The 11,543-nt window shown below is 42.6% G+C and overlaps 1 protein-coding gene across 1 annotated transcript; it reads left to right on the forward strand.

The window, feature by feature from the left end:
* Positions 1-10,145: 10,145 nt before the first annotated feature.
* Positions 10,146-11,084, forward strand: LOC124523287 (olfactory receptor 7G3-like). Its single transcript, XM_047095149.1, has one exon. The coding sequence runs from the start codon at positions 10,146-10,148 to the stop codon at positions 11,082-11,084; it is 939 nt and encodes a 312-aa protein (XP_046951105.1).
* The last annotated feature ends 459 nt before the right edge of the window (positions 11,085-11,543 follow it).

Genomic DNA, 11,543 nt, shown 5'->3' on the forward strand with positions numbered 1-11,543 from the left:
GGATTCTGTGTCTCTCTCTCTGCCCCTCCTCCACTCACACTCTCTCTCTCTCTCTCTCTCTCTCTCCTTTGGAAATAAACATTTTTTAAAAATGTAAAACAGGGCGCCTGGGTGGCGCAGTCGGTTAAGCGTCCGACTTCAGCCAGGTCACGATCTCGCGGTCCGTGAGTTCGAGCCCCGCGTCGGGCTCTGGGCTGATGGCTCAGAGCCTGGAGCCTGTTTCCGGTTCTGTGTCTCCCTCTCTCTGCCCCTCCCCCATTCGTGCTCTGTCTCTCTCTGTCCCAAAAATAAATAAAAGTTGAAAAAAAAAATTTTTTTTAAATGTAAAACAAAACAAAACAAAACAAAATAAAATAAAAATATAGTCACACTCTCTCCCCCACCCCCAAAGACAGCAACAAATCCCTTGAAACTAAAACTACTCCGGATAGGGGAAATTGGTCAAAACCCCACACTAATCCAAACCACACCCCCTCCCCCTCCCCCTCCCGTCTCAACCCCCAAATCCTATCAATCATATAATGGTGCTTTCTCTAGAGAAAAATCTCCCCAACTACATGTATAATTCTTTTCTGTTGTTTTTCGGTCTCTTTAATGTCATTTTTTCAGAATCACCTTTGTGAGCCCCCCATGTAAAGCTCGTCTCCTCTTACTAAGAGCTGCTATTCTACTAAGAGTAGCCTTCTTCACAATTGGTAATTACATATTTAGTTCTTTGCTTATTTACATTCTTTCTCTTCCACTAGACTTTAATGTTCAAAAGTACAAGAGTGGCCTTTTCTTATTTAAACACTATACCTAGTCACTGGCACATCACTAGCCACATCAAGTGCCCAGAATCCTGGGTAAAGAATTGAGTCTCCAAAGAATCCATTCCACCATCTGTCCCCATCCCTCATTCTACTTTGAAACCAAGCGTCTAGATCGCTGTCATTCATTCCTAAATGCTTAGGGCTAATCCTTAATCCCATCTCCATCCCCTCAAGCTTGTTCTTCCTGCCCTCCGTCCTCACTTCCTCCAAGAGCTAGCTCTTCTAAACACAAATCTGTGGAAGTGATGAATCACTCAATTCTACTCCTGAAACTAGTATTACACTATGTTAACTAACTACAATTTAAATGAAAAAAATTTGAAAAACATAAAAAAAGATAATCTAGTCATGGGCCACCCCTACTCACAATGGCTTCCTCCCAGCCTTAGAATTAAATCCCTATCTTGCTTTCAAGGTTCCATATCTAGCTCACCTTCCTCCTCTCTTGCTTTGTTTTCAGCCCTGTCCTGTGTTGCTCAGTTCCCTGAGCACTCCAGGCTCCTAGCTGCTCCAGGGATTTTGCACAAGCTGTCTTGCTACAATGCTTTTCCCATTCCCAGCCCCACGAGGGCCCCAGCTCGCTCCCTAGCTGTCCTGTAGTCATTTCTAAGATGGCGGCTTTAAGGTCTTTTCTTTCCAAGAAGAACCCTTCAAGCAAGTCCTCCCCTGAAATCCTTTCATTTACAATAATTCACAATCAACCCTCATTTATCACACTTAATAGCTGGACTATAAACTCCAGGGGACCTGACACTTAGTAATTTTTTTTTGTCATTAAATCTGTGGGACTGAGCTATCAGTACTAACAAGGTCAGTGTAGGCAAGTAATAACTGTTTGTGGACCACTCACAGGCAACAAAAACTCACTCCAGTAACTTTTTAGTGTGAACATACTAAATGATAAAAAATGCTAAAATATATGCAACAATAAAAGATATATTGAGTTTTTGAAATAAGATGAATTCTATCTAGGTAAACAGCTTCAAATTCTGTAAGAGTACTCTTTTTATAACCAAATCCCTTCCATTTAAAACCAAAGCTAATACCTAATTTTCCTGTTATGTTTTATCTGGGAAATAAATTTTATTTCATTAACACTGGGCAAAACTCATCTCATGTAGTCAATTCAGTTCTGATTTCAGATAACATCTTAGTGAAGTTACATTATTTTTTTTACAATCTCTTGATTTTCAAGCATTGGGAATTGTAATTTTAGTTGAGCTCCCTTGAAAAGGACAAAGCTGACCTTGATAATAGAACTCATGATTAAAAGGTAATATACTGGCCATCCTGATATCCTGTGGACAAAACCTACCCAACATAAATAATTGGAAAATTCCATCTCACAAGATACCCCAACCTCAAAGTTCACCCTGATGCCCTCAGTCAAGAGCAAACATTCTGCAAACTAAAAATTCCCTTACAAAGTGAAGGGTAGTGGGGAACCCCTGCCGCAAGTTCCATTACTCACCAAGACACAGAAATCCATAGGTCATTGAGGTAAGGGCTTGAGCCAGGCTGATGTTCACGTACTTCTAGGCTACGGCGTGCTTTCTGGCTGAACAAACTCCCAAGGTCACTGACTTTTATCTGGTAATGCAACTGAAAGGGCTAAAGGATTAAAAGACACGCCCTATTCTCCTTGACTACACTTTCACAGGGCACTTTATTGGTGCCTTTATTGGCAAAACAAAGAATACGCCCTGATTAACCTAATTCCTGCTTACTCGGTACTTCCTAAATATCCAGAAAGATACAACGACTCAGAAATTTCAATAGAGTGATTCGCTGCCTGTGAGAGTCTAAGTCGTTGTACCTCTTTGCAGGGTATTTTATCAAGCGCTCATTCATGGAATAAATATTTATTGAGTGCCTACTGTATACCATACACTATTCTAAATGTCAGGAATGTGGAAGAAACAACTAATAATTATACAGAAAAATCAAGTAAGAAAGCTGCACAGAGGACAAGAGAAGTAAATCGTAAAGGGATAGTGAGTGATTGATGCTGGTGAGCACAGGAACTTTTTTTTTTCCTGCCTAACTAGCGATTGCAGGCTTTTTTTTTTTTTAATTGACCTGTAGTTGAGACAACACAGGCACCCTTTGAGGAGCTAAGGTTCCAGCTGAGACCTTGCTGAAACTGATCAAACTCTGAGCTTCACATAATTTAGGATAAATCGACTGAGAAGGCTGGACCTTAAATTTTATGAGAACTTCCCCCCTATAACTTGTTTGCTCCAAGTCAGGCCCAGATTCCCCACCACTCCCCGACATGCCTCCAAGTGAACATTCCAGCCTCGGTCTTTCCTGTTAGTGCCGTATTTAACGCAGTCTGCTGAGTTTCAAGACACACCCTGTCCCTTTCCCAAGCCACCGGCCTCTGCATATGAAAGCTTTGTTCACCCACCCCTCCCCTGTTCTGCATATTCTTTGCAGATCTTCCCGTTGCAAGAGTCCCCCTTAAGAAAATCTTTCCTTACTAACTTTGAAGTGCCCCTTAAAAAAAAATTTGCCAGGGCGCCTGGGTGGCTCAGTTGGTTAAGCCTCTGACTCTTGGTTTCAGCACAGGGCATGAATTCAACAGTTCGGAAGCTCAAGCCCTTTGCACTGATCATGCAGGGCCTACTTGGGATTCCCTCTTCCTCTCTCTCTGCCTTTCCCCCACTCTCTCTCTCTCTCTCTCAAAATAAAGAAATAAACTTAAAAAAAAAAGGATTGTGATGAGTTAAACTTATGCCAATTAATAATTGCTTAATTGGGGCACCTGGTGGGGCATCTGGGTGGCTCAGTCAGTTACGTGACCAACTTTGCCTCAGGTCATGATCTCACGGTTTGCGGGTTCAAGCCTTGCGTCGGGCTCTGTGCCGACAGCTCAGACTGGAGCCTGCTTCAGATTCTGTGTTTCCCTCTCTCTCTGCCCCTCCCCCCCTCAAAAATAAAAAAAAAAGATTTTAAAAATTAAAAAAAAGAGTTGATTGGCAACAACCATGAAGACAATCAGAAATGGCTGAGTTTTGGCAAACTGCCTCCTGGAAAAGCGAGTGGTACGTGGTGAATGGTGACGGTGTCTGCTGTGGGCATCTTCATCAGACCTGGACTGTGAGCTTGAACTCTGGGACAGAAGAGGCAGGAGAGGGAAAGGACAAATGCCTTTTGTCCCAGTCAGGTAATTAGCAAGCCAGTAGTTTCCTCCCTTTGCGGCAAGTAGGAATTGGATTGGAATGAAGATCGGCTAATGAGCTTTGGAGACAAAACCTCTAGGGGCAGAAAAAACTGTAAATAGACTGCCTCTCCCCTATCCACACAATCTCACACCTACCAGACCAGGAAGGAAGACACCGTGTCACTTCTTAGAAAATGTGTCTTGTCCAGAAACTCTACACATAACTGTCTTCTTGAAATTCTCAAAAGTCAATTTGTCTTCAACATCCACATCTTCCATCAACACCTGTGGTCTTCTGTGGGGTCATCCTGGAGATACAGAAATCCCTTGTAAGTTCTGGAGAAAAGGACAATTTACTATTATTATTATTATTCCCATGTAGAGTTAGTCCTAGGTTAATTAAGTAGGAAGTCTAGAGTAGTGGTTCTCAAAATGTTGTCTCCAGCCCAGCAGCCAGAGCTGGGTTCATGTGTGTACAGCCTGGGCAGTCACAGAGAACCCCACTCTTGCTTTAATGCTTTGCTGTCACCTTCTGAAATTTATGAGCTAAGTGTCCCCCATTTTCATTTTGCCTTGGGACCTGAAAATGATGCAGCCATTTTTACCTGAAGTATCATCACCTGGAGAGTTCTTTGAAATACACTCTTTTTAAAAGCTTTTTTTTTTTAATGTTTATTTATTTTTGAGATTGAGAGCATGAGCAGGGGAAGGGCAGAGAGAGAGAGGAAAAGAGGATCCGAAGTGGACTCCACGCTGATAGCCCTGAGCCTGATACAGGGATCGAACTCATGAACAGCGAGATCATGACCTGAGCTGAAATTGGGACATTTAACTAACTGAACCTAGGTGTCCCTAAAATGCACTTTCTCAGTCCTCACTCAGACATGCTGAAACTCTGGGGTGGCATCCAGCAACCAGTGGTTTTTTTTTATTTATTTTTTTTTAATTTTTTTTTTTTCAACGTTTATTTATTTTTGGGACAGAGAGAGACAGAGCATGAACGGGGGAGGGGCAGAGAGAGAGGGAAACACAGAATCGGAAGCAGGCTCCAGGCTCTGAGCCATCAGCCCAGAGCCTGACGCGGGGCTCGAACTCACGGACCGCGAGATCGTGACCTGAGCTGAAGTCGGACGCTTAACCGACTGCGCCACCCAGGCGCCCCCAACAACCAGTGTTTTAAGAAACCCTTCAGGTGAGTCTGATCCATGGTCAAGATTGAGAATAGTTGTCTAAAGAAACTCTGGATTTTTATTAACTACTTGGCATATTCCCAAGTCCCCTGACACTGGATTCACAATTGCCGCTGACTCTGTGGACACCTTTTCCTCACCCAAAGTTTGCAGCGACTGATGCCCTACTTAAAGGAACTGAAACTTTCTAAAGTTCTCTAAGGATTCCAGGCTGCTCCAATGCACCACTTTATTTCCCAGGTATGACAGAAGGAAACTGTCTGCTCTAGGGTCACATTGTTAATGCTAAATCCAATCCTTTGAAGGAGGCACTGAGATTTAAGGAAAGGAGACCAGTCTCCCCAGTCAACTTGCCCCTAAATGTAACCAAGGGTCCTAGTAGAATTTTCAAGTTGGTCTTCCTTACAACTCACCGATGTTGCTCTATGGCTATTCTCTCTCTCCTTCCCACTTCCTCATTCTTCCTGTCCTTTCCCCCTACACCCTCCAACACATGCCACTCAAAAGCAAGAATTATGTCAGGATCTTCTCAAATTCCTGTGATGCTGATATTAATAATATGAACAGTGAGTACATACTCTGCTGTGTGCTTTATTTTTCCTTTTCATATGCATTCCTGGAATGTAGATGTTACACTCGCATTTCCATTACCTAGATAACAAACAAAAGCTCAAGCGTGTTCATGGATTTACTTCATTGGCTTTATACAGGATTTGAACCCAGCTGGGCTCATTCTACACCATACTTTAGAAACTTCTACAGCAATGGTTTTCAAAGTGTGGTCCCCTCCACACAGCTATATCAGCATCACCTGGGGACATGTTAGAAATGCAAATACTGGACGTATTCAACAGAAATTCTTGGGTAGAACACAGACATCTGTGGGGTTTTTTTAAAGATGAAACATACAGTTGTTGACATACAATATTATATTGGTTTCAGGTGTACGACAAAGTGATTTGCCAATTATATACATTAAAAAACGCTCACCGTGGGGACGCCTGGGTGTCTCAGTCGGTTAAGTGTCCAACTTCATCTCAGGTCATGATCTCACAGCTTGTGGGTTCGAGCCCCATGTCGGGCTCTGTGCTGACAGCTCAGAGCCTGGAGCCTGCTTCGAATTCTGTGTCTCCCTCTCTCTGCTCCTCCCCCACTCATACTCTGTCTCTCTCTCAAAAATAAACATTAAAAAATAAAAAAAATAAATAATAAAAAATGCTCACCATGACAAGTATAGTTACCATCTTTCACCATACAAAGTTATTACAATATTATTGACTATGTTCCCTTTGCTGTACTTTTCATCCTTATGGTTTATTTCTTTTATAAGTGGACGTTTGTACTTCTTACTCCCCTTCACCTATTTCATCCATCTGCTTCTTGAGTTCTGTTCCCTAAGAACCACCCATGAAGTGTGAAAAATGAGGGGCAATTGCTTTCTCAAACTACCATGAAGGACAGGAGCATAAAAAAAGCAAATCAGCAAGTTTCTTCAACATTTTTTATTTATTAATTAATTTTTAAATCATAATGAAATATGCATAACATAAAATGTACCATTTTAACCATTTTCCAGTGTCCAGTTTGGTAGTACTAAGTACATACACACTGTCAGGTGGTGTGGTGGGGATCCACCATCCATTTCCAGAAATTCAGGTCATGATCTCTCAGTCTGTGAGTTCGAGCCCCATGTCAGGCTCTGTGCTGACAGCTCAGAGCCTGGAGCCTGCTTCCGAGTCCAAATGTATAACCTCCATTCATATTTCTGCAATAGTGACTATTGAAAAAGCTAACAGCCTTTGTATCAGGAAATCAAGGGAAAGGGAACATCCTAAACCAAGCTGAATATTTTCTCTTTCATAAAGACTACCACACTGTTTCTTGGTCTTTTGGCTAAGATCAAGTATAAAGGCTAGTACAACAACTATACTGTTATTAATAAAAATAATAACAGCAGTAAGTACAGCCAATATTTCTAGAGTTTGTCTGTAGCACTGAGACCTTTTCTTTTCTTTTTAAACTGTATTTATTTTTGAGAGAGAGGGAGGGGCAGAGAAAGGGGGGAACAGAGGATGTGAAGCAGGGTCAGTGCTGACAGCAGAGAGCCCCACACGGGGCTCAAACTCACAAACCATGAGATCATGACCTGAGTTGAAGTTGGATGCTCAACTGACTGAGCCACCCAGGTGCCCCTTCTGTCTTGTTTACTGCATAGAGCATCCTATTCATTTGAAGGACATAAATGTCCCTTGACCTTTGCTCCACTTCTCCCTTTCATGACTAGACTAATGTCCTCCTACCCTTGCTCCATTAACCATCCTGTGGATTGCAATTCTGTCAAGTGGCCCTGATGTTAGCATTGGCTGGTTCAACAATTCTCTCCCCCCACTTAGGCCAGTGTGAGGGCAGAGGAAAAAATGCTCAGTCACCTCCTTTGTTCTCTCAAGACTCCATGCATTCCACCCTCCCTCCACTTCCATTATGAATATGTATCCTTCCAAATTCACATCCTGAGATGGTTTGGCTTTGATTAAAGCAGAAAATGATACATTTTTATCAATAATGTATTTGCATACCAGCTCCTAGAATTATTCACTCTTTTTTTTTTTTTTTTCCTTCAGATAGAGAGGACTCAAGAATGCAGGGGAGGGGCAGAGAAAGAAGGAGAGAGAATTCCAAGCAGGCTTCACACTGTCAGTGCTGAGCCTGATGCAGGGCTCCATCCCATGAACTGTGAGATCATGACCTGAGCCAAAATCAAGTCAGACACTTAACCGACTGAGTCACCCAGGCTCCCCTGGAATGTTATTTTTATGAGGTGGCAATTGCTGAGACTACATCATTCCATATGTAATTATTACAGGGGCCAGATCATGGAGGAACTTGAATGCCACTGAGGACTAGGGTGTTTAATGGGTAGAAGCCATTGAAGTATCCCACAAGGATGTGCTGGCCCTTTGCTGGCATCTATAGGAAGATTGCTCTGTAAAGATGCACAAAATCAAATGCACTCAAGGGTACTTGGAAGGTGGGGGATCATTACAAAACCACTGCCATTTGGACATATCCTAGAAGGTGGCTGGCTACCAAGAAAAAATTAGTCAAAAGAAATATGCTACAGGGGCACTTGGCTGGCTCACTTGGTGGAGCATGTAACTCTTGATCTTGGGGCTTTGAGTTTGAGTCCCACACTGGGTTTAGAGATTGCTTAAAAAATAAAATCTTAAAAATAAAAAAAATATGCTATAAAAATAACTCTGAGTTTCTAGACATGGCCCATATACCCAGCTCTAAGCTTTCTAGAAGCCAGAAGGGAAAGGGAAGGGAAGGGAAGGGAAGGGAAGGGAAGGGAAGGGAAGTGATTATGAGAGAAAATAACCAGTTGTTCATAAAAAACATTAGGTATTCTTGTTTTAAAAAAATTTTTTTTAATGTTTTATTTATTTGTGAGAGAGAGACAGACAGACAGACAGAGTATGAGCGGGGGAGGGGCAGAGAGAGAGGGAGACACAGAATCCGTAACAGGCTCCAGGCTCCAAGCTGTCAGCACAGAGCCCGATGTGGGGCTCGAACTCATGGACCGTGAGATCATAACCTGAGCCAAAGTTGGATGCTCAACCAACTGAGCCACCCAGGTGCCCCAGGTATTCTTGTTTTAAAGAACAGATAGGAATTTCCCCTATGGGTATGACATTTCTTAAGCAGACACAATAAGACTCATTCAACCTTTTCTTATAATGTCTCTCATCCATTGTAGGCTGATGATAAATGACAAGTCACAAGTCCAGCAAAAGAAATTCCTTCGAAAAAGATAGGTCCCAATAGAATGATTTGACATTGGGGCACCTGGGTGGCTTGGTTGGTTAAGCATCTGACTCTTGATTTCAGCTCAGGTCACGATCTCACAGTTTGTGGCTTCAAGCCCCATGTCAGGCTCTGCGTTGGCAGTTTGGAGCCTGCTTGGGATTCTCTCTGTCTCACTCTGTCTCTGACCCTCCCCTTTTCTCTCTCTCTCAAAATAAATAAACTTAAAACAATTTTTAAAGAATGACTTGATGTGATTGTAAAATATAGAACATTTAAAGGAATGGGTTAATAGTATTGCTTCTCACACAAAGGCAATAGAGAATGTCAGATTATAATTTCCAGGATTACCTGAGATTTGCAATTATGAACAGAGTCAAGCAGTATAGGGTTGACTACACAGTTAAGATTTTCTGAGAAAATAAAGTCATCTAACCAGGTCTGATACTGTTTGAAGAAACTACAGAATCTAATCCTAGATTTTACTTAAAAATTTTTCTTTTAAATGTTATTTATATTTGAGGGGCGCCTGGGTGGCGCAGTCGGTTGAGCCTCTGACTTCAACTCAGGTCATGATCTCGCGGTCCGTGAGTTCGAGCCCCGCGTCAGGCTCTGGGCTGATGGCTCGGAGCCTGGAGCCTGTTTCCGATTCTGTGTCTCCCTCTCTCTCTGCCCCTCACCCGTTCATGCTGTGTTTCTCTCTGTCCCAAAAATAAATAAAAAAATAAAAAATAAAAAAATAAATGTTATTTATATTTGAGAGAGAGAGAGAGAGAGACAGAGAGACAGAGTGTGAGTTGGGGAGGGGCAGAGAGACACAGAGACAGAATCTGAAGCAGGCTCCAGACTCTGAGCTGTCAGCCTAGAGCCTGGGGCTTGAACTCAGGAGCATGAGATCATGACCTGAGTGGAAGTCAGACGTTTAACTGACTGAGCCACCCAGGTGTCCCTTCATTTTTAATGTTAGCATTAGAAAAATGGATGATACATAGAAGTCACTCAATATTTACTTGGTGAAGGAAAAAAGGCATAGACGAACCTGATGGGAAGAATTGTTTAAATATTACTAGAATTTAAAGCATAAATAAAAGATGTCTCTCAAGCAAGTGACGTCTGTGTGTCTGTTTCATCGTAACTAACTCCTGTCACTAACTCAGCAGGCACTTCAACAACATGGAATCAGAAAACCAGACAGAAGTATCAGAATTCCTCCTCCTGGGTCTCTCGGAGGATCCAGAACCGCAGCCCCTCCTGTTTGGGCTGTTCCTGTCCATGTACCTGGTCAGCGTGCTCGGGAACCTGCTCATCATCCTGGCCGTCAGCTCTGACTCCCACCTCCACACCCCCATGTACTTCTTCCTCTCCAACCTGTCCTTTATCGACATCTCCTTCACCTCCACTATAGTCCCCAAAATGCTGGTGAACATCCAAACACAGAGCAAATCTATCACTTATGGAGGCTGTCTCATTCAAGTATACTTTTTCATGGTTTTTATATGTATGGACAATTTACTCCTAACTACGATGGCTTATGACCGCTATGTGGCCATCTGCCACCCTCTGTATTACAGGGTCATCATGAACCCTCGCCTCTGTGGCCTGCTGATTCTTCTCTCCTTGTTCATTAGCATTATGAATGCCCTGCTCCACAGTCTGAGGCTGGTGCACCTGTCCTTCTGCACAGACTTGAAAATCCCCCATTTCTTCTGTGAGCTTGCTCAAATCCTTGAACTTGCCTGTTCTGATACCCTTATCAATAACGTCCTGGTGTATTTAGTGACTAGCCTGTTGGGTGTTGGTCCTCTCTCAGGGATAATTTTCTCTTACACCCGAATTGTCTCCTCCACCTTGAGAATCCCATCAACTGGTGGAAAGTTCAAAGCTTTTTCCACCTGTGGGTCTCACCTGTCTGTTGTTTGCTTATTCTATGGGACTTGTGTTGGAGTCTACCTTAGTTCTGCATCTTCTCTCTCTCCCAGGAAGAGGGCAGTGGCCTCAGTGATGTACACGGTAGTCACTCCCATGATGAACCCCTTTATCTACAGCCTGAGGAACAGGGACATCAAGGGAGCCTTGAGGAAACTCATCTCTGGAATGTCTTCGTTTTCATGATTCTGTCATCTGACTTGTGTGTAGGCTTCTAGAATGAGTGAGAGGAAATGAAGTACTGGGTGTGCTAGAAATCCCGACTCCTCCCTAATTCAATTCTAGCCAAGTGGTTAATCCTGGCTCTCAAGTCAAGTCAAATAGCTTTATATTAAGGTCTACTGTCCTGTGTTTTAGCACCTGTCATTTATTAACTAAACTCTGAGTTCAATTCACCTATAAAATGAGAAGAGTAATTAATATTACATACCTGATTATTAACTCAATGCTATCTTAGGCTTGAAGCTAAATTTCTGTACCAAGCTAGCTCTATGGAAGGAACAATCTTTTTAAGGAGAAGTACTTTCTGGGCTCTGTTCTGTGTGCTCTCTGAGAGTGCCAGGGGGAGAATATCTGTATAAATAGAAGGCTAACTTTTGTCTCTATGGAAAAATATTTGGTCTTTGTCTCTGGTTCCTGACACAG

This window comes from Lynx rufus, unplaced genomic scaffold (assembly GCF_022079265.1).
Source record: "Lynx rufus isolate CCGP_SWC_20201006 ecotype Redwood Valley unplaced genomic scaffold, mLynRuf1.p SCAF_4, whole genome shotgun sequence".
Taxonomy (NCBI): Eukaryota; Metazoa; Chordata; class Mammalia; order Carnivora; family Felidae; genus Lynx; species Lynx rufus.

What these genes read in the sequence shown, in the direction of transcription:
- LOC124523287 (XM_047095149.1), top strand. Translation starts at nt 10,146, where the DNA reads ATGGAATCAGAAAACCAGACAGAAGTATCAGAATTCCTCCTCCTGGGT.